Source organism: Solea senegalensis, linkage group LG19, assembly GCF_019176455.1.
Source record: "Solea senegalensis isolate Sse05_10M linkage group LG19, IFAPA_SoseM_1, whole genome shotgun sequence".
In the NCBI taxonomy this organism is placed as follows: Eukaryota; Metazoa; Chordata; class Actinopteri; order Pleuronectiformes; family Soleidae; genus Solea; species Solea senegalensis.
In genome coordinates, this window is record NC_058038.1 from 12,620,772 (window position 1) to 12,643,884 (window position 23,113).

Here is a 23,113-nt window from a genome sequence, read left to right on the forward strand (position 1 = left end):
CAAATAAAGTGAAAGTTTCAGATAAGCATTGCCTTCACTGGATCATGAAAACAAAGGCATGGTGTGAAAGTAGGTCAGTGACCCAGGGTAACAGTAGTAAGTTGTTGTCAGTGTCACAGAAGTCAAATAATATTAAATAATAATTAGCAATCATTTTCATCAACACAATAGTGTGGTTTGTCATAAGATGTGTGTGTTAACTGCTAGTGGAAACTTAACCACACTGAAAAACATGACTTTTAAAGGGGAAAAGTCTTAAAATATCAAGGTGGAAACAAAGTTTGTTTACATTTTAGCTTGGCACATGTAAAATGGCACATGAGCATATTTGTTGATGTGTCTATAACCACCATACGGGAGGGGGGTGATGGGTTCACATGACAATGCATGGCCAGTACAGTGATATTCACTAACTGATGCCAGGTTGCATCAGCAGCTGCATGAGGGAAAGGGGAGAACATGTCACACAATACTTCACAGTAAAATAACGACAAACATTTGTGAGGTAGAGGTCACACACTGCTAGTGTTTTATTGGGCAGTTACATACGTACAACGTGCATTAGGTCAAACAAAAAAATCTGACCATTATGTGATGGCAGCAGATGGAAAAGCTAAACCCACAAGAGACCAAACAGCAGAAAATAAGCATCATATCTGTGTCCACAAAATGTTCACTAAATGCTGCCTTATCTATATTAAAAGACATTCAGTAACAATTTTGAGATATAGCCACAATTCCGAGGAATACATGTTGCTATAAAGACTTCATAAAAGCAATTAACACACAATGACACTTTGTTACTGATCCAGAAACACATTGTACATATACATAAAACATTTTATTCATTTTAGGAATGCTTTATGTTTAGCCTGCATGATTTAAAAAAAAAAAAAAACACACACACTAATCAACAGCAAATTTAATGCTATTATCTCAGTTGGCTGGCAAACATACTGAACCTATATAACCATACTGCATATAAGACAGTTAAAGCTCATTAGTGATAGATTTTACAACTGTAACTGGTACAACTGCATTTAAATATTTAAATCATAATGATTATATAGACACAAATCATGAATATCTTCTTCTTCTCCACTGGGAGGATTATGGCGAAAACTGTTAATAAAACAAGAAAGTCTGATTAGGGTTGAAGATTGAAATGGACTTCCTCTTAAAAACAGGACAATCAGCTTGAGAGATAGTAAAATTAAATTGAAATTAATTGAATTTAATTGACTGCATGCATGAAATGTATAACTGTGTTTGTTTGATCCAAGACAGGTTCAAGCACGTTTTTCCTTACATGACCTATAAAAAACACAATCAGGGGCCCAAATAATACATTAACATTTCTGCCTTCTGGGTTTTATGAGCTAATACATTTTGACCAGATACAGAAATTAAAAAATCCTGTATTTTGAGGTATATACATTATTCAGTATAGAATATGTGAGGACCCATCTATGCAAACACATCCTTTAATACTTAAAGAGTACTTTATTCAACTATAATGCTTGATAATTTGAAAAACAACGTTCGCTTGTATCTTTGTGCAATTTCTAATACTTTTTTTTTGCAATCCCACTTTTGACAGTTCATCTACCCACTTCTGTGGGAACAGGAGCTGCAATTACACAGTTAGAAAAGTTATGTGCAAAATGAAGTCAATCTAAAGACCATTTCCCATCCCCTAGAAAAATAGTGACCATCTTGTAAACATAAAGGAGAAAATACATATTTGTTTTTGCTTCAAAGTGCACTGACCTTAATGATAGCAGGGGAAGGAAAATGTGCATGACACAACAACATGATTATTGATGAGCAGGGAATATTAAGAGCTAGCTGGTCATTAAAGCCTTCATAGTCTTTGGAACGGCTACGCGTGTTAGCAAGTGTTTGAGATATTTCTCTTAGTTTAAGTGTTGAAGCTTTTTAGAGGACTGAAAATATCAATGGACCAACTTCCTTCCCCTTCTTCACTACTGCTTTTCAGATTTTAGGTTTTTTTTCTACATCCCTTTGGTTAAACAAATACTGGCATACACGATTAGCTATGATTTAGCTGTTGTATTCCCAGTTAGCAAAGTTTGCCTGCTAACATAATTTTATCTACATTGCTTCAGGCACCATTGCACATATTAGTTTTTTGACTATAACTCCATCTGGTGTACAAACAAAATGCATGGATCAACCATAACCACAGAGCTAGTACAGAGTACAGAACAAAATTATTAAAACAATAAATGCATAAATTAGAAATCAGATGAATGTAGTACAATATTGTCCTAATTTTGTTTTCATACTGACTCAATCCATGGACCTGCAGCAATCTTTGCGTTAATCTCGCAGTAATAGTCCATGTTTTTTTGATTTTTTTTCTCAAACCACATCGGAAAAATGTTGCCCTCCTTTAGCGGAATGTTATAAACGCAAGTCTGCAAGTCGTACATCCCATACAACAGGTTAATACATCCATATATAGTTAAATGCAGCACAGTAATGCACAGCACACATGTTGGAACTCTGTACATTAGAGCAACACTGTGGCACAAGCATGACAAAGAGGAGTAGAGCACTTGCTAGAGCAGTGCTGATCGGCTAATAGCTTTGAAAGGGCACTAGAAAGACAGTCCTTCAGATGCCCTGGAGAGGCATCAAGGTTCTCGGGGGGGAACAGACTACAAGGCAAAGAGGGCATCTTCTGTCCGTTCAGCCTTCTTGAGGGAGCCACCAGGGGCTCGGGCTGGGTGAGCATGGTTAGCTGCCGGAGGAGATGGAAGGGTGTCCGATGCCTTTGCTCGCTCTTCCAGGAACTTATCAAACTCTGGAGGAAATAAATTGTTTTTCTTTCAGTCGTGTGCTTTAAAGGTTTAGTGGAGGTGTGAAAGCTAATAAGCACATTTAAGTTAGTGGACCATACACAACTGTTTACATTAATTGAGTCTGTACCTTCACTTGTCACCCCTTCCTCACTGGCATCCCCTTTCTATTAAAGGTGAAAAAGAAAAGGAAAATACACGTTAGTAGAAACTACTGAATTGTCTTTGTTTTCAATGACAACTATAGACCATATACGTTTAAAAAAGCAAGGCATACACAAAAGTGTCAATATCACACAGAATAATCCATACAAAGTTGCTCATGAAGAATCCATCAGTCATGCATCCTTCACACCCCTCTGACAGTTGGACTCAACAGGAAACCTTCTTGAGCCCAACTTCACAACCATCACATGTACTATATACGTTAAGTAAGACCAGCATATCTTGTTATTTATAAGTGTCACGTTAGCTGAAGAAATATCACTCATTGTTGGAAATAAGTTAACAGTGAACAGTGAATGAAAGGATGATAAATTAAAGGACGGGGGGTTTTTGTACCCAGTTATGAGGTGGATGAATAAAAGATGTTATCTCAAAAGAAAAAAAAAAAAGTGATGGAGAAAGTAGAGGAGAAATAGAGAAGATATAAATCAGGGTAAAGAAGTCTCACCACGTCAGCACAGAGCCACTCCTCTATGTCATCCATGACAGAGGACTGCGAGACAGGGATCTATGGAGCAAAGCCATGGACAAACCACCAGCCAGCACCAAAGCCACAGACACCCAACCCCAACAACAAAAACAAAAATTGTAACACACACACACAAATAACTAGAATAGGTGTCACCAAAAGATCAGAAGGAAAATGACAATAATAAAACAAATCAAAATTAGAACAAAAAAGAAAAATTTGCTTTGCCAACACTCAACCCCTGTGGATTCTGTGCTCTTACTGCTTTATCAAGTGCAACACCCTGCTACTCATGGGAACATGGGAGTTCTCAGGTTGTGTATTGTTCGTATTAGTTCTGTGGAGCTGCCATGGCTCAAAAGCTGCCGGCTAATGTCACACAGCAGTGTTAATCAGTCCACATCATTAGTTAATGAGCAAATCACTAGAACACCGATTAAGAGATTGATTGGTTGGGAAAAGCTGAAAGCGGCTGTTGAGAAGCAAACACAAACGTGGAGCGCACACGCTCAAACACACACACACACACACACACACACACACGCACACGAGACGTGAGCAATGCTGCATGGTGTGCCGTGACTGTTATTATGAAAGCTATGTTAGAGTGAATGATGGACATTTATATTCATGTCGGCGATGTCAACAGACAGTCAGGACTAGCAGTAAATGGGGCAAAAAAGCGAGTTGAAATGATGACACAAATACCCTTAGGTAGCTATTTACATGGGAAGGAAGGTACATGCATGTGTTTTGTTAGGAAAAAAAAAGCAGAAAAGGTGTCAAGTTTTTCCTGGTCCTTTCGCTGCCTACCCGTTAACAGATGTAAGAAATTTTTTTTTCTAAGGTCCTGTTAGAAAAACACTGATGGGGGTTCCTTGTGAGATCACAGTGGAGTAAATAAGGAAATCAAAAGAACAGCCACAGCAGTGGGTCAGTGAAGGTCATTCATAGAAGAAAAAAAACAACACATACACACAGCAGGTGTGTAAGGGAAGATACTTGTGGAGAAGTGATCAATAACACCTCTGTGTCCCTATCACAAGTCACAGTTTATAGTGATAAAAGCCTCATCCTTAATTTTGGAAAAACCTACAACAAATGAATTGTTATGCTAAAATGTTAGTCAATCTATTTTGGGCATGCAAGTTTGTAACTCATGGTTCCTAATGTATTATTTTAAATCCACAAACTGTTAGAGAACAGCTAACAAATACTCACCACTACACAGCAAACTGCTTTTAATGATCTTAATCTTTCGTTCTCTGATGTTATTTTACTATCAGTGTGATATTAAAATTCATCTTTGATGATATGACTTAGTTTGCTGTGTAGCTTAAGGATCTGTACTCCTCCATTACTTTAGTTTGTGACTGTTAAGAGGTGGATCCAGCAGATGGATGCTCCCAAGGACCAGATATACTAATTTTTTCATCCACAGAGGGGTCAGTGTTTAGTGCTCTTGTCAATAAATTACAATAGAGCTGAGCAATATGGATAAAAAAAAAAACAGTAGATCATAATAATGCATTTTCTGGAAATTCAACTGGTCTGCAAATGCCGGATATGTTATCTGGCTTTTCAAGTGAATGGTATAACAAATAATTTCATTACATAAAATCCAACAGATTTAATTTTACCGCAATCAATAAAAATAAATCTTATTGAATGTATTACAAATATGTCAAAACCAGTGGTATATGTATTGTCATATTGCCCAACACTAAAGTATATCATCTGAACTACATAGATATGGGAGGTGGTGAGAAGGAGAAAGATTTTGTGGGTTCTGGTCTCCTTGAGCATTCTAGGACAAAGTAGTGCAATGAGGCTGGAAATGCAGCTTATGAAGTGCAGCATATGAGGGCCATGGGTGATGGTGGAGGAGCTTGACTGCAGGAGTGATGGCAGACATGAGGGAGTGTTAGGAGGAGGACACATTGAGGATGGAGTCCTCACCATTCCTTGGGTAATTAGCCAGCTGTCTATGGGCAGCTCCTGATCTGCTGGGTTATCATCACCTTTTACCCTCAGCTGAATCAACAACAGAACAACACCTTACACAAGAGAAGAAAGGTAGCAGGCCCCTACCACAGCATACAGCATACAGTGCAGAGAGAGAGACAGAGGAAAAGTCAAATATGCAAGAGAAGATTTTAATTTAAAGAGACAAATGATGCGAAGAGAAAAAAAATAATGGGAGAAAGGTTCATTCCATAGAGATGAAAATGCAGATGACTTCAAAACAGCACCTGAGGTAACTTAAAAATGGATGGTATGTCACCACTGGCTGTGTGTTTGTCTGTGCCTGTGTGACTTCAAGTTTCACAATCATCTGTGTACTTTGTGATAACCATTCAAATACATTGGCCAACAAGGATATATTGAACTTAAAATGTGACCCTTTGTGTTTGATTTTCTGTGCAAACTGTAAAAGTAAACAGGAGCTGGAGAAAAAAAAAACTGATAACCACTTTGAAATGGCATTCTATGTTTTTCATTAATTATCCACAATGAACTTACCCATGACAAATGCAAGAATCTGAGAGATTTTGCACCAGTTTTGAGTACCAAACATATCAGCAACCAAAATATAAGATATTCAAGTTCCACTGCACACAAGATAAATATCACTGTTGAACATACAGTAATACAGACCATCACGTGCACAGAGTGTCCAAAGACCACACACTGGAACAGGAACCTTTGACATAAATAAAAAACACACAGCACCCACACTCCACATGGGTGAAAGCTTTATTGCCCATGTGCATCAATGTACTCACCCCTCCTGTGTTGTGCTGTCTCACATCCAGAGCTGAGGCCAGGCCACCCAGGGCCTGTGGGTCCTCATACTTTACACTGCATGCAAAACAATAAACAAAACGGATGAGATACAGCACCGAAGCAGCACAACAAAAACAACACACAAGACAGCCAACAGCCAGATCACTTAACACATATTTGTCTCACCTCCTTTGATGTTTATTGTCTTTGCCCAAAATGTTCAAAATACTGCTAAATACAAAAATATCTTGGCAAAGAAAATAGGTTATTCTAGGATATAATAATGAAGGGAATGAGCTCATTTAAGAAAATGTGGTAAGGGCCAATACACATAAACAAAAAACACAGCTGTGTGCCATTACAGTTTTTAAGTGTAGAAGGGTAGAATTTATTTAATATACTGAAAAAGGTTTTGAAATAAATGAGACCCTGAATAGCATCATGAGAGGACCTGGGCTCAGACCACAACCACAGAGAAATCCAGACCTACTTTTTGCGTTGTTCAGCCAGCGAGCTACTCCTGGTCTGGGCAAACATGTCAAAGTCATCCTGTTTGCGGCCCGGTAGAGACGACAGCGTGCTGCTCACACTGTCTGCACCTACATCTGAAGCGAGATGGACACAGAAGAGAACAAGAAAAGAGGAAGGACAGGAAAGGTGGAAAAATTGAGGATTAGGTAAAATGATTTTAAGAAACAAAAAAAAAGAAGTGAAAAATACATGTACTGCAGATTTAAGTTTGACTGAAGTTTTAAATTCTCCCATTCAGCACTATGTGGTTGCCTATACTCTACAAAATAAGAAATGCAATATATCTACGCTTTAATCAGGTTTGTGCAGTGAATTACGTTGATGGCCTTATTTCCCATTAGCAGTCAGATTAAGAGCCTTTCTTTTACACTCTGCTGAATCTCCATTGTCAGACTGGGGGGAGTGCTACAGCTCTGATGAGGAAGTGAATAAGGCAGGACATATATTAAAGCATGCATGTTATGTTCTTACCAAGGCCAGCTAGAGCAGTGGACAGTGATGCTGTAGTGGGGTGATGAGGTGGGGAGGTAGTGGCCCCAACAGTGGACTGAGGTGGGGGGCTGGATGTGACCCTGGGTGTGACCACAGCAGGGGAACCAGGGCCCAGGTCTATCAGGTTGTCTTCTGTGGCCTCATTCAACATCTGTTGGGGGGGGTAAGCAAATGATACAACTGACAATCTCGAACAACACTGTGGGTCAGTAGTTATGGACTAGTGGCTAGACACAGAAACAACAGCGGGGACTAAATCATGTACTGTATATTTGACGAGTGAATTGACAGTCTTTGCAGCCAGAGAGCAATCAGGCACCTATGTGCAATGCTTTATCATGTATTTTAGACGATAAATAATAAGAAGAAATATGTGAAATAGGAAAATGTTTACTGATGTTATAAATCGTGTGGAGTAGAAGTAGACCCACTAGTGGACTCGCCTCCTAGAGGCTAACTGCTACTTCTGTCCTACTTCCTGGGCTTCTTTTCAAATCAGAGGACTACATACATTTTTATATACAGTCTATGGGTAGTATAAACAATAAACAACACACGACTTCAGATATACGAGGCAGAAAGAAAGAGGGATGAGAGAGGGGGACAATCTGAAAACTATCTATTCTATTTTCAGTGTCACTGATGTTGACACAATGTATGGGTCGATTAAGCGTTAGCTCCACAGAGCAGACGTGCTAACATTCATCACTCTGTTCATCCCTGCACACTGGCTTGGATTGAACATGGCATTGGTGTCATACTTGCCTCTGACAGCTAGCCACAACACAAACAGACAGAGCACACAGAAAGATCATCTTAATGCAGACACAAACAGCTATTTGGGGTGCAGTGAGAGACATCCCAGTCCTCTGGCAAATCACTGATACTGGCAAATGTACACTTTGAATAGCACATTGGAACAGTTTCTGCTCTGCACTTATGTAACATATCAATGCTGCTGTGGAGTGTGTGAATTCAGACACTGACACGATGAAATTAGCACAACAAATGGCTACGTGGACTCGTTTGTGTTTGAAACGTCCCTCACAGCATCCCCAAAGTTAATGCCACAGGCAATGTAGCTGTCAAAATATTTCTGAAAACAGGCTTAAAGCAAACAGAATAGAGGTAATCCTGAGAGAAAATTGGCGGTGTTTGATTTCTACTATTGCTTTGCATGCAGAGTGGTGATTGATGGCACTTACCCCATTGTTCTGCGCCGCTCTACCCAACCTGCACCTCTCAAACCTGTGAACAGCACAAAAACTTTTGAATGTTCAACATAATTCTTTGTGGCCTTCAAACGCTCATGGTGTGTTTCATCTCCTGTTTTGCTAATGAAATAAACTCTAATGGATGTTTTAGTTGACTGTACCTCTCATATCGGAGAAAAATGTTGTTGAGGTCATCATTGACATGTAGCAGCTCCTCGGTCACTTCCTCATTAGAAACACGTGAAATCAGCTCAACCACTCTTTGCTGCATCGCCCTGCATGTCCGGTTCAACTCCTTAAAAGATTGGCACATGCACATATAGATCAATACATTGACCGATAATTCAACAGATTAAAAACAGACCCAAAGAGAAAAAGTGTGAGATGCAGTCAGAGGACATGCTCACACACATACTGTACAAATGAAATTGTATATAAACTAATGGCTCAGTGTTGTAGTAACAAATCATCAAGTGTCAGACACATCCCAAGTCTATCGTTCAATTTTGATAGAGTGGGTGGAGAGTTTTGTCTAAAATGGAGGAAATAGATTTATGATAAATGGATGTCTTTTACGAGTTCCAAACAACTCAGTGCCACAGACATTTTCTAAAACCAGTGAGGACAAAAGAAAGCAAATCAGTCTGACAATCCCCTACATAACCATCAAAACTAACTAGCAAGGGTTCCTGAACACAAAGTCAGAAGTTTGCAGTTGACACAAATACCCAAGTTCACCTTATCTAAGGGGATTAAACTTTTTATACCACTGGTTAATGATCAATTCACAGAATTTTACCACAGCCAGCTGAATGATGAGAAGCTGCGCTGGAGTTACCTCTGAAAACCTAAGACACCACGCCCCCTAGTGGCTGCAAATAGTTTAGTTTGGAAAAAATCTCAAGCTGATAGACATGCAGTGTCGAAAGCTTGTTGCTCTGAATCTCCTTGCTGTCTTTGAGTAAGAGAGTGATACAACTGTGACCTCTTAACAGATGGCTATGAACAAAAAAATCCTCACTGGATTCATCATCATGATTTAGAGCATTTTCAAAACCACATTAAACACTAACCAATCACACCATGTCCCCACTGTTAATTGTGACATGAAATCATATGGTCAAACACAAAATAAATAATGAATACATGAGTTGCATGTGTGCAGTTACACACTGAACTGTGCTGTCCATTCATCTAACCTGCAGCAGTTCTAGGTCAGAGGCATCTTCCTGGCCGGGGACGATCTCTGTTAGCATCTCTGACATGACTTTGACGTTTCCTCTCACTATGTCCAACTCACTGCGCAGCCGAGCGATCTGAAAGCACAGAGAGTCAAAGGCACATGTTCGTGAAATTGACGTTTATCATGCAGCGTCTAAACCGTTTAAAAACACATGAAAAAAGCCTCACATCGATGCAATTCTGCCCTGCTTGCTGTTACTAAGCAACCAAAACCTGGGAGAGCAGAGATGAGGAAAGTTTCTGCAGCTTCCCTGAATTAATGAAGTAATTCAGTGAGGCTAAGAAAAAAAAATCTAAATTAAAGGATTACTAGTGCTTTTCCCTCACCCCGTATGTAGAGAAAATAAAAGAAAAAACACCCGTTTGACATGCATATGAGGCCCAAGTATAAAAAGATGTGCTAAAAAGGCTGCATTCCATGAAGTTGAGATATTATGGTATTATTATGGCTCTATTATGGTGTGGTGTTGCACGTCATAACAGATGCACTTCGGGACCACACTGCTCTCCTTGGTGCACACATCTCCAGTGAAATGAATGTATTCGTACATGCAAAATGGGCTTACAGCAACAAGTAAAGTACAAATGAATATGACTGGTCAAAGACAGCTGTTGATGTCACCTGTTCAGGGGTAGCTATGATGGGGCCGGGCACGGTGGAGACGTGCGCAGCGGGGACAGGAGTCGGGGCAGGTTTCGGAGTCTCAACAGCAGGTGATTTAGGGGCGAGGTACTTGATCATGGCCGGATCCACCTCAGGAGTACCCTGGTAGAAGAAAAATAATAGCCCTTTAGAGTACTGCTGAGTGAAAATGCATGTGTTTGCAACTCATGTGTTTTCTTCTCACCCTCTGTGGCGTGTGAATGGGAGACAGTGCATCCAGGTCTGCCATTGGGAATTCAATGCCTTTCCTTTTAAGTTCCTCATAAATATGGACGACGCCAGTAAGATCAGGGCTACTCCTGAACGCATCGGCCCAGGCCTGACGAGACACACACACAAAGGACAAATGTAATTTTTATAATTTTATATCCCAGTTCCTGTATTACGTCACAGTAAAAAAAATGAATAGTTTTAACTGCTCTGTGAGCAAATACATTCACACAATTATGAGACCATCATTGAAATACTGACAAGAGCGACAAAGAAGAAAGCTCAGTACCTGTATGAGCGATAGCACTTTGTCTTGAACTATAGTTGGAGGATTGGATTTCGGGGAGATGATTTTAACCAAAACGCCATCGATGAAATCTCTGTTGGCCACCTGGACATGAAACCTGTGACCACAGTTCTTTACGCATGTTTCCAGTACCTGCAGAGAGGCAAAGGATTACACACACAAACAGAGGTCTGCAGAGAAAGGAAAGCACACTTGTTGTTCACAAAACATCTCAGTCAGGATGCTTTTATTACACAGAGCAGAGGAGCGTTCATCAAAGATGTGGGGGGGGGGCAATGGCTGCTATAAAGAAAATGAAAGACGAGCAATGTCAGACAAATGTCAGATAAAAACAGCACCAACAGCAGCTGAGAGAAAAGACGCAATGGTGTAAAAGATCAGGAGAGGCCAGGTGTAATGCAGGGAGCAACCTTTTAATGAGGAATACAAATGCTGTAAAGCAACAACAACGGCATGGACGAGGCTTTATGAGAATGAAAGGCTCACAAAAAGTTCTAAGGTTTAAAGCCACTTTAATGGCACAAAGCCCACCGATTTGCCACCTTACCGTTAGCGCCAGCATCACTTCTCTGAAGTTCTTGTTGCCACTGAGTCTCTTCCTCAGTGCTCGCATGGCATCTTTTGGCCTAGAGAGAAACAAGGGAGAAAAGAACCAAACTAAGTGTAGGCACAGTATCTTTGTTGGAATGCATTTGTTTCTGTGCCACAAGAACACATGCCAACCAGTCTGTCAGTGCAACAGTCTGACTAAAACCCGAGATGTATCGTCACACCATCTGTTTCTTTTTTGCTTTCGCGGGACTGTGTTTCTCCAACGAACAGGATCAAAGCTGTCCAAGCATGAAGAGCTCATTGGCTCTGTGCCTGCGACTGCCGATCTTTTAACTGCAGACGAGACCAAACATAAGCTTCTTGTATATTTACCAAGTTCACATTTCTACCAGACTTTTATTTAGTCGTGATTGGAGACAGAACCTTATATTAAGTCTGAGGTGTTTTGCATTCGGCATCTCTGGACACTTGTCTGCTACGTGACTATTAGGTCCCTAGTAGGTTTAAGATTATTTAACAGAGTTTAATTTGTGTTCTTTTCTTTTTATTCTTTGGTCAAAGTGGCAAAAAAATATTTAATCCAAATCCGGGGTGAAGCAGACATTGTCTGACCTAACGAACATCTTGAGGACAAGACGTTTAGTGTTCTGTGAAGATGAACACGCTCTCTGTCACTGCATGTGCCACTGACTGTGACAGAGAACCCATGTCGCATGCCAATACAATGAGTGTGTGTAGGCATGAAGAGAATGTGAAATGCTGGGGGAAACGGAAAAGAGGACAGTACTGAAGGCAGACTGCAATAAAAATATTACAAAACACATTTAATCAAAGTATGCAAATGTCCTTTTAGTAAGCCCTACTGTAACTTAATATTGTAATTTAATAGTGTTATTGTATGTGAAGAAAATCACAGGCAGAACAATATGTTCATGAATTTTTTAGATTGTCATTATATGCCCTAGTGTTGTTGCAACCTAATAAAGTAGAGTTAGCAACACATGCACATCTGTATGTAAACTGTCTAAATGTATGAGTTGAAAGAGCATGTAATCAAAAATAATTCTGATCTTCCAATGCACTGATATTGAAAAGAAATCTAATTATATGTAGATGCTATCTTGTAAATCATTGTAGGCTGGGCATCTTTCGGTGTAGGAGGCTGGTACAAGAATTGCATTCGTTCCATCACAGACACCTATAGAAAACAAAAGGCTTTCTGTCGTGTGGTGTATGCTGGTGAAACACAGTAAGTCAGTGTATTAACTGCTTGATACTCAGTCAGCTAGCGAGAGATAAAACAAAACAATTTCATTACATTTTTTTTGGTACAAATGATCTTGCGTGTTCTGCATACATTAAATGAAAAACATACATATTATAGAACATTATAACCACAATCATGAATTCCATGAAGCTCACCCTTCGTCCGTCTCATTTATGATGTCACAGATCTCCATGTTGAGGGTCCAGTCCTCATTCTGTAGTCCTCCATCTGTGGCCCTCTCTAAAATAAAACATAAACAGTTCAACCACAACATTATCAATATTTTAGTTCATATTTGAGTGTGTTAAATAGAAAGATGTTTGGTGTTGTAACAGAGAGAGTGAGAGCCAGGGACGTTTTAAAACTGAGAACATACACTAATTGTTCTTCTGCTTATTCTTGGTTCTGCACCAAGCCTAAAGCAGCACTGTGGCTGTTGCTGAAGAAAGCTTTAGTTTTGGTGCCCGTGCCAGTGTTTGCAATGTGCCAGCTGTCTCACTTACAAGCATGATACTGCATTTTTAGTCTGGCTCAGTTGTCGCCTGCGCCAAAGTCACTATACAATTATTAAAGAAGCCTGTGCCTTGCATAACATTGAAAATATCAACTGTTGTGTACAAAAGTCTCCTTGTAACGACTGCAGTGATTCAAATGTTTTAAGTCCTCAAAGAAGATGACCTAATACACAGGTGTCGTCTTAACTGTTTTACTTTACCTTCCTAACTTTAACATAAAATACTGTTTACATCAGATCCTATTACTAAAAACAAGAGTAATGTGATCAGCCAACTTATGCACCATACATGTTATGTTATGGTGTGACAGCACTGTGTGGATGTCCTGAGTGACCACAGCCAGTCAATGATGACCACTGCTTTAACTCAAAGGTTAACATGAACTATGTTAACCTATTAGGATCTCTGAATTTCCACAACATATGACTGATGATGTCATCATATGATGACAAAATATTAGCAACATTAACACTGCACATTTATAACACATTAGGGACGGCTTTGTGTGGTCATCAAGACTAAGAAAAGTGCTAAAAATAAAATACGGACCATTTACCATTTATAACACAACTAGTGTTACAACAGCCCACCCAGGAGTTACAGGGTAGCCATAATGTGAAGCTACTACAGAAAACATTTTCATGTCTTGCTTTGATCCATTTGCACTTGTAAAGGTCGTAAAGGTGCTGTATGAGAGGTAGTCCTGCAAAAATCTGTTCCACTTATTTTATATTGGAAATACAAAGTGACTATAAGGCGTATCATTCCTTCATAGTAGCAGTGGAAATCTACCATCACGGAAGAAAGTGAGGCTGACGGTGGGTGTGATGTGTATTATGTGCTCACTCCTAACTTATACAAGAAGTGGCCACAGAGACCTGGACACTCCAACTTACCATTAAATAAAAATATTAATAGAAATATTGTGATTCAGAATGTGAGAAGCTACAGTGATACACTGTTACTGCATTCAACAGTGTGTTCCACACTCCTTCTCCTCCCCTCCTCTCCTGTCCCCCAAGTCCATCCATCCCATCTGTGAAAGCTGATCTGTTTCAGAATAGTAGTCACTGGGGTGGGATTTTCAGTGAAACAAAAAAAATGTTCCTTCTTTTTTTTTTTTTTAAACTACAGCGAGCAGTGAAAACTCTCACTGGGCCATGTTGCCTTCCTTTTAGGAGTCTCAGCCATGGAGCCTAATAGCCATGACTTATTCATGCTCCAACCCCCCTCTCTCAACAACTGAGGACTGGGCAATTACAGAGAGATGGTTATACAAAAATAGAAATATGATGTCGATTTCAACACAGGCTGCCTTTAAAAACCACTAATGTGCCCTTGTGTTTGGTTGTAAACAGCATCAAGAACATGAGTTAGGACAAATTAACCAGCCACATCCACTAGTACATCCCGTATAATCTCCTTAAGGGGAGTGCCAGGTTAAAGGGGGCAGAGCATGGGTGGCAGAGAGGAAAAGAAAACATGTGATTTCTCCATGTGAAACAAGTTACAATGACCCTGAACAATAAGAGCCTTGCTAATGAAGTTAAATGCCTGCTGAGTGCATTCATTCTCGATGTTGTGTCAGTCCCTCCGGTCCTGGGAATCAACAACACACCAGTGAAACCAGTAGATCACATGGCTTTACCAGGGGAAAGCTGTGCCACGCACTGCCAAGAAAGCCACAAATCTCCCACACTTCATTAAAACGCGTGCTGTATTTTATACTTGTCCTCTTTTGTCTTCATTGTATTTATTTATTCTTCAATGTGTCCCACAAATAGTAGTGATTATGTTCAGGGAACACCAACTTACAATACATACAATCAACCAGCATTTAGATAAAGTGGTAGAAATTCTTACATTTCTGTTTAATATTCAGAGCTCTACAGACTCCCAAACTAAATCCACATTGTCATCATTTCTGCTTTGATTTATCATGGGTGCATCAGCATTTTGGACTGTAATCAACTAAATTACATGAATATACCTTTGTATTGTCAGCAATTACAGACATTGCCTATCCTAATTTGTAAAGATTGTATTTCTCAGCTCTGAAGACAAGCAGTGACCAAAAGGAGATGTACAGAAGGCACACAGTCACACACATCGTTCACCACCTGCAACACCCTTTTCTGTCCTTTTCTGTATCTCTTATCAGTTGCTTTATGTCTCCTCTGTCTGTCTCTTTCTAATTTTGTCAGGTAAGTTGATCCTTCACCTTGCTTTAACAGCCAGACAGTTGGCTCAGAACGACACAGTGCAGCAACTCAGCAAACACAGACACAAGCTGCAGTTACAGCCATCTATGTCAAATGGGAAAATCTGAGATGTACAGCATGACGCTCACTGCCTGAACAAGAGGAATGTCTGTGAGTAAAACACTGGACTTGATGTGTGCAATTGGTGCCTTAGTCGTCATGGCACATAGCAGCTGACCAGTAGGTGGTCAGGAAGGAAGAATTTCGGCCTCAAAACAGTTTGTTTCTAGTTGCGTCAATGAGCTTGAGTAAAGTTGTGTGTTCAGTTTCTCTACGTTCCATCCTAAAAATGTGAAAAACAAGTTGGGTATGCTTAAGAACATGAGACATTTTAGCCTGTGACAATCAGACATATTTTGCATATTATTTTTAAATAATGTCAAATAATTTTTATAAAACAGAAAATGCTGTACAATTACAACACTCAGATTTCAACATATGTTTCACAATACCCTTGATCGCTGACTGCTGCATTTATGTATTTGTGATGTAACTTTGGATGATTCTGTATTATATTTTATTTAAATTCATATTTTATTGAGATCTTATGGATACAGTGTTTTATGATTCTTGCAGATTTACTGTCAGTTGATACTTGTAGTAACACGGTTGAATGTTCTGCTGCCTATTTTAGACACTATCAAAGAAATGTGTAGTCTCAATTAGGCTTTGCTGATTAAATAGAGGTCTATTTATTACTACTACTATTAAGGTTGGCACAATACCACTATTTTATGTCTGACACTGATAACACAAACTCGACAATCTACCGATATCAGTCTGATTCTGTTATTTTAGACTTTTTCAACTATGAAGCTATTAACAAATGTCTGCTAGACATTTTAAGCTATTTCAAGAGATACAATTATCCAACTGTGCAACATAAATACGAAATAAACAACCAACAATGTGAATCAGCGGAAATGTTGTTGCTGATTTTTAATGACATTTTTACAATCTGTGCATAGCAAAGCATGTGATATTTAGGATTATTTTTGATAGTGTTCTACATTTGAATCTGTCCATATCTGATCCAGTGATTTTGAACAGTATCAAATACTCTGAGTATCAGCTCATCCCAAATTATTATACTTATTACTTAATGTAAAAGCAAATCACACCACTGTCAGTGTAAGAAATCATCTAAGAGAGTTAAAGATGGTGAATGGAAGAGGAATAGAAAAGTCCCAAACTTATGTGATCACCGTCATCTGCGATCATCAAAGATACAGACACAACGAGGCTGGGTGGAGTTTGTTGAACTATGAAATTTGGAAACAATGGGAAAGATGTAGAAAGGCTGACGCAATCAAAAACAAAAGGATGTGTGAAATAAGCCACGTCTGTCTTCGTGCCTGCGGAACCAATGAGCACCAGAGCTCCACCATGTATTCATCATCGATATTATTCATCCAACCAAAAAGTGTAGTCAATTTTACTTCAGCAACTTAAAGAAACACTCAACTGCAACTTGGTTTCGGTTCTACAAGTCTCTACAAATCGTGTCATTACACTGACCGCCTTATGTCATTGTCTTAAACGTCTTCACAAAAGCTGGTTAATAATGACTTGCGATTAAATACGACTCAGTCAGGTAAGATTAGCAAGCTAACATTAGCGGGAAGCTCAAGCCAAGTGGATGACGTTTGCTGTGATGATGCTAGCTCGCTGTTTCCACTGGCAAACCCGAACAGAAAACACCAAATGTGTGTTCCCGCCGACACTCAGTATGTTGGAGAAAGTGTCGCACCTGTAATGAATGATTTGAAAGCTAACGTACCTACACACTGGCCCACGGGAGTGCTGTACGGATTGCCGAGTAAAAACTCCATTTTGACAACAAACAATCCGCTCAAGAATGACAGAGGCTGAGGCCCAGAAGCGGCTCTTACTAAGTCCCGCCTACAAACGAATCCATTGGTCAAGACGCCCAAATAGCCCAATATGATTGACTAAAAGCTATGTCAATCATATTTAACAACTCAAGCTGCGTTCAATACACAATGTCTTGTACATGTAATTATCCGTTTTCAGAATCAGAATTCTGTTTGGTTGTCCATGTTTGAGTTAACGTACGTGAAATGCGTTTTTGTTGTTGTTGTGGTGCTTTACAACACATTAACTAGAAGATATGATTAAAATAGGCTCATGATAAAGATTAAGGCAGAGTAAATTAAGAAAACCTATGACTGTAAGAGAATGGTCCTAGGATACCACTATCAATTTGTGTTGTTTTTATGCAAGTTCAATTCTGATTCTGATTTGGATTGGAGTGGTTGAATGATGAAACGTTGTTTGAAACTTTGAAATATGTTTTACTGTTATTGACTTCGTAGTTGCATTTGTGGAAAAAATGTTTTGCAAAAAAACTGCCCAAACTTTTCTGGCAATGTTAGTTAACCATTATAATTGTGTTGTCTGCATTGATATAAGCCAAGCAAGTGCATTCGGAAGATAAGGGATAATTCTGAACAGAAGCGTCTGACCGTCCTTGAACGCAGCTTAAAGCCAACCAGTTGCTTAGCAACAGTTTGTAAACAACAGGGGACTATCGAGGTGCTACACGTGTAGCCCTGTTCTTGAGAAAACAGCAGATAACTTTTACAGTTGTCTTGGTAGGTAGTTGTTTTTTTATATAATCATCTTAATATGGTGTTTTTATTGGTCAGTATTTTGTCTTATTTTATTGTTTCTCCCTGCTCTACCTTCTCTCTCCCATTTTCTCCTTTAACCTCAATCAGATGAGACAGATCTTACATCTATGAGTCTGGTTCTGCCAGAAGTATATTCATATTTAAAGGAAATTATGTATTTTCTCACCAATGACGCCAAGTGCTGGCAATGCTGGGTTTTGTTTTCTCTCTATAATATTGTATGGTCTTACTATGTAAAGTGTCGAGATGATGTACTGTATGTTGTGATTTGGTGCCATACAAATAAAGGTAATTTGATTTACTGGTGAATAAACTGAGCTCCACATTGATAATAAATATGATGTACTTTTGTATGTGCAGAGGTAACAGTGAAGTAAAGTGAAACTACAGCCCTGTCAGCATGAGTGGATTCTGTGATAAATCTGAGCCCATTTTGATGAGTGACGAGATTCTGCAGAAAGCAGTCGATGAGCAAACGCCTCAAAATCATGCTGGGAGAGTCGACAAGGCCAAGGGAAAACACTTTAATGATGTCCTCAAAATACGCCTGGAATACCTAAGTGAGTCCATACTTCTTTATTGTTTTGTTTTTTTGGAAGAGGAATTTGGGTAATCAATTTGAGAACTTATTTGATCACAGACATCTTGAAGATTAGCCACTTAAGGGACTTCACATCCTTGACCAGACTTGATCTGAACAATAATCTCATAGAGAGGATTGAGGGCCTGGATCATCTGTTGAATCTGACCTGGCTCAGTAAGATGAAGCTTTGTATTTATTGTACCCTTATTTTGTAATGGTTCAAGTCTTGAAACACACCAAGATTTTAAAATCTGAGCCCAGTGGATGAAACCTCCATCATTGTAAACGTGTTTTTAGATCTGTCTTTTAACAGAATAAAGAAAATTGAAGGTCTGGAGTCTCTGCGCAAGCTTGAATTGCTGAATTTATCTGACAACAAAATCTCCGTCATTGAAAACATGGATGAGCTTGAGAAAATGACGAACTTCAGCTTCGCAAACAACCTCCTTGAACAGCTGGACAGCGTAAAACAATATTTAAATAATCTGTCACGTATTTGAATTATGAATTGTACGTATACACAACCTAATGTAAATCAAATAAATTTCAAAGGTGCTCTATCTCAAGAAATTCAAGAATCTGTTCACCCTCAACCTCTATGGAAATCCCGTCTCCAAGGAGGATGATTACACCTTGTTTATTGCTGCTCACTTTCCAAACTTGATGTGTCTGGACTACAGATTATTCAATGAGAAGACGGTAAGTATAAAGAAAGATACAATTGTGACATAATCATATATCATTTGGGCTAGTTTTGTTTAAAAGCTTAACTATGCTTTCGCCAGTTTGTGTTGGTGTATATCTAAACGGCATGTGTCTATATGTGCAGAAAAAAGAAGCTTCTATCAAGTACTATTGTGTCATTGAGGAAACAAGACACGAAGAGCTGCAAAAACAACAAGTTTTGGATGCTGAAAAACGCCAGAAAGCTGAACTCCAATTACACACGGTGACGTAAAGCTCTGGTTTTGTGGTGCAGTTAATGTTTGTTGTCTGAAAAATGCACACAGCTTTAATGTCCGTCCTTTTCCCCCGCAGGACGCCTTTGTGGAGTTCCTCAATGGATCATGTCTGTTTAAGAGCATGGTCAAAGATGATCCAGAGGCAGAGACACTACACTGTGTAGCAGGAGTGGCCCCTCTGCTTCAATCATATCCTTTGTTTCTTCTCATTCGTGCAGGTGTTTCTGACGTATTAATCTGTGGCTTAATTCCTTGACCGTGCGCTTACATTTGAGCAGCAAATGGTGGCACTTTGTGTGCAGTTGTTTGAAGCGGGCATGGCTGAGCATAAACAACGAGAGGCAGAGGTGAACTCCTTCCTGAGTGGTCAGACTCAGGCTGTGACAGATTACCAGAAGAGAGCAGCACAGATATTGGCAGAATTTGAGCAGCAACATAAAGAGGTGAGCTGAGAAGGATAATGAATTCTTGTGCTCAAGAATCTTGAAAACATTAAAGGTCTAGTGTTGGGTCACACTGTGGGGCAGTGCTGGTGCTTCAAGAGTCTTCTGTGTGGAGTTTACATCTTCTTGTTAAGTGCGCGTGGGTTCTGTCTATTCTCACATCTCTTGTTTCCAAGCATTGAATTGAATTTTATTAACCCAGCAGTGGGCTGCCACACTGTGTAGCACCCAGGGAGCATTGGGGGTTGGGTACCTTGCCTTTTTTGGCTTGGTGGGGATTTGAACCCTCCGGTTACAAGTCAAGTTCCCTTTCCACTTGGCCACGGGCTGCCATTCCAGCCAACAATGGTGGGCTTCAGATACCAGGAGGGATTTAGACTTTCTTTCCCAACTCCATCTCCAGTTTTGCACCCAACGACTCTCTTTGCTACTTCCTCCTTCTTCTTCTTCTTTGGTTCATGTGGACTAGTGACTTTTCCTAGTTTGTCCATTTGGGTTGCTGTACAAAACACAGGAGCACAAAATGGCGGCCTCCTTTGGTGGCTTATTCCGAAGTCACAAAAATACACATAATTGTCCCCCGGTCCATTTGAGAATTTAGAATTTTTAAGAACTTCTGTTGTTACAATTGGGTCCTTCACACTTTGTGTGCTTGGACAAGCCACAATGGAACCTGAGATCATCCAGCAGGTCATTACTGGCCATTTAATGGTAACAACAGGTGACCAAACCCCTTCAGTTGTTGAAGGGCCTAGCGCAGGAGATCAGGAAAGCAAACACACTGTCCTCTTGAAAGTCCCTTTTAAAATCTCACTTTTCTAGACTTGCTCCAAGTGATCCTGCATGATTACCTCCCAGTGCACTGGCTACCTTATAGAATTATATATGAATTAATTTAAGCCTACAAAAATCCATGGGATTGTATGTATGGGCGTGGTATATTCAGTTTCTGTCAACAAACCCTGGTAAATGTAACACATTGGCCCTTAAAATCTGCTGAAAGACCGTTTAAAAACTCTCTTATCTTACTATCATACTTTCATGTAGATGCTATTGGAGCTGCAGCAGTTATCAGACCCAGACATAGTGGAGGTCAAGGTCAGCCACCACAGTAATGAAATCGAACAGCTTTGTACCAGCCTCATGTCACTGGAGTTTCAGCTGGTCAGCCAGCTGGAGGTAGGTGTTGTCGACAATAAGCTGAAAGTATATACAGTATTGTAAAGACAGATGAAATACTTCCCACCATTTCATTTCAGGAAATCATCAAAAAGTTGGAAATCAACATCTCAGACATGGTGGCCAACTTCACTGAATCTGTTCAAGGGATATATCCTCTTTGACCATGAATTACCATTGTAGTTTTAAATCATTACAACTGAACTGTAAATAAACTGTTGACATTTATACAGCAAATATATTCTGGAGGAAATGTATCTTAATGAAATGTCAAATGAATTCACCACAGTATGATGTCAGTCATGGCTGTCCATGCTTTGGGTGCAGTTTGAACTAAACCCGAGTCCCGAGTACAGTTGCCTGTTTTGTCAATTATGCAGTAAATAATGCGGAAAATGACTTCTTTGACCCAATCATACATTTGCCCAGTGTCGAGAGTTACAGGATAATTATCACCGGAAGGTGCAAGAGATCGCTGTGGCAACTCTGAAGAAAGTGGCCATGGACAATCGGGATGAGGACATGCCAGATGAAGTTAGAATGGTACGTTATCTTTTTTTTAACATATGACGGACAGTGTTCATTATTGTACTTTACTACAAAATTCATGTATCTGTACTCACTTTTTTAATACTTTTACTTCTAAAACTTCAGTACATTTTATTAATTATAATTAATATAATATAATATAAATATATAATTATATAATAACTATAATCATAGTTGGTTTGGACAACTTTAATCTTACGTTGAATACAGCTTCTCTGAGTCTAAGTTTAATAAATGACAACATAATATCTGCACATGTTGACACTCCCGTGTTATAATTTAGCTACGCTCTCTTAAAAAAAATCCTGACAGTCTCTTGTTAACTTTAGCGCATAAATATGAAAATATACCGTATAAAAGAATCATATCAAAATGTTACTGGGGATGACAGAGATTAATCTCAGTTGGTCATGTGGTGTCAGGACATGGTTCATTACCTGTGTCAGTGCCCTCAGCCTCTCACACCTGTGTTTCCCTGTGCAGCTGTTTATGGACAAAGACACAGTGATGGATGCGCTGGCCACCGCTCATGATAACCACCTGCAGAAGATCAATGACAGAGAGACTCAGTTGGTCACACGTGTCGATGCCTGGCGAGTGGCTCTCATTAAAGAGGTAGGGAGGTGGAATTACCTCAGAGCAAGCACCCCAAAACTGACAATTTCCCGAACTCACAGTCTTGTTATTGTTGTCTTTTTTTATGTGTTATTACAGATTCAAGACAAAGAACTTAAGCGGAACCGCACATGCGTCTCAGACATCCTCAGATATACAGACTATTTGCGAGAGCAGCTGGAGGAGTTTCTGTTCCATGATTTTTTACCTCACCCTCCAGGACAACTTTAACAATTGTGTGTGTCCAACTAGTATCACTTGTTATCTGTTCTTGTTCCATAACCTAATTGTCCAGTTTTTTTCCCACTGGTTGAGATAATAAAAGACTGCTTCACGTTTTGTTTTTTGTTTTTTGTTTTTTTAAACCAAACATTTAGTTTAGGTTAACTGTCTAATCTATTTTTCCAGAATAAAAGCTCTGAACTTGATATGTACCCGCTGTACTCGTTGACCCTCAGGTCATTTGAGTTTGACAGCCCTGCTATAGGTTGTAATGGTTAACTAGAGCCAAAACCAGAGGGAGGCAGTAGTGCATCGCACTGCATGCTAACTTTAGCTAAAGTCCAC

General features: G+C 39.5%; 2 protein-coding genes across 10 annotated transcripts; one reads left to right on the forward strand and one right to left on the reverse strand.

The window, feature by feature from the left end:
- Positions 1-506: 506 nt before the first annotated feature.
- On the reverse strand, positions 507-17,441 carry LOC122785046 (TOM1-like protein 2). Of its 8 annotated transcripts, XM_044050623.1 has the most exons (17): positions 17,342-17,441; positions 12,941-13,025; positions 11,514-11,592; positions 10,949-11,098; positions 10,634-10,768; positions 10,408-10,551; positions 9,743-9,859; positions 8,705-8,838; positions 8,535-8,577; positions 8,095-8,103; positions 7,309-7,480; positions 6,797-6,911; positions 6,306-6,381; positions 5,479-5,553; positions 3,499-3,558; positions 2,956-2,992; positions 507-2,830 (listed from the first exon to the last, which is right to left on the reverse strand). In XM_044050623.1, exons 1-17 carry the CDS (start codon positions 17,391-17,393, stop codon positions 2,685-2,687), a joined length of 1,629 nt encoding a protein of 542 aa, XP_043906558.1. In that variant the 5' UTR covers positions 17,394-17,441; the 3' UTR covers positions 507-2,684. The 8 variants fall into 8 exon arrangements, with proteins under 8 accessions (XP_043906558.1, XP_043906559.1, XP_043906560.1 ...); XM_044050624.1 differs by lacking the exon at positions 8,095-8,103; XM_044050625.1 differs by lacking the exon at positions 5,479-5,553.
- Positions 15,573-22,885, forward strand: drc3 (dynein regulatory complex subunit 3). Of its 2 annotated transcripts, none has more exons than XM_044050631.1 (13): positions 15,573-15,672; positions 18,576-18,775; positions 18,856-18,972; positions 19,096-19,262; positions 19,351-19,497; positions 19,628-19,747; positions 19,837-19,949; positions 20,029-20,203; positions 21,251-21,382; positions 21,463-21,533; positions 21,802-21,925; positions 22,415-22,546; positions 22,646-22,885. In XM_044050631.1, the coding sequence occupies exons 2-13, from the start codon at positions 18,616-18,618 to the stop codon at positions 22,775-22,777; spliced, it is 1,590 nt and encodes a 529-aa protein (XP_043906566.1). In that variant the 5' UTR covers positions 15,573-15,672; positions 18,576-18,615; the 3' UTR covers positions 22,778-22,885. The 2 variants fall into 2 exon arrangements, with proteins under 2 accessions (XP_043906566.1, XP_043906565.1); XM_044050630.1 differs by lacking the exon at positions 15,573-15,672 and adding an exon at positions 17,410-18,176.
- The last annotated feature ends 228 nt before the right edge of the window (positions 22,886-23,113 follow it).

Excerpts from the sequence above, each read along its gene's own strand:
- LOC122785046 (XM_044050621.1), bottom strand. The coding sequence starts at position 17,393 with ATGGAGTTTTTACTCGGCAATCCGTACAGCACTCCCGTGGGCCAGTGT. Across the intron at positions 10,769-10,948 it reads AAGTGCTATCGCTCATACAG|GCCTGGGCCGATGCGTTCAG; the intron begins GTACTGAGCTTT and ends GTGTCTCGTCAG. Across the intron at positions 8,839-9,742 it reads CTGACCTAGAACTGCTGCAG|GAGTTGAACCGGACATGCAG; the intron begins GTTAGATGAATG and ends CAATCTTTTAAG.
- drc3 (XM_044050631.1), top strand. The coding sequence starts at position 18,616 with ATGAGTGGATTCTGTGATAAATCTGAGCCCATTTTGATGAGTGACGAG. Across the intron at positions 21,383-21,462 it reads AGCTGGTCAGCCAGCTGGAG|GAAATCATCAAAAAGTTGGA; the intron begins GTAGGTGTTGTC and ends ATTTCATTTCAG. Across the intron at positions 21,534-21,801 it reads ACTGAATCTGTTCAAGGGAT|ATTTGCCCAGTGTCGAGAGT; the intron begins ATATCCTCTTTG and ends ACCCAATCATAC.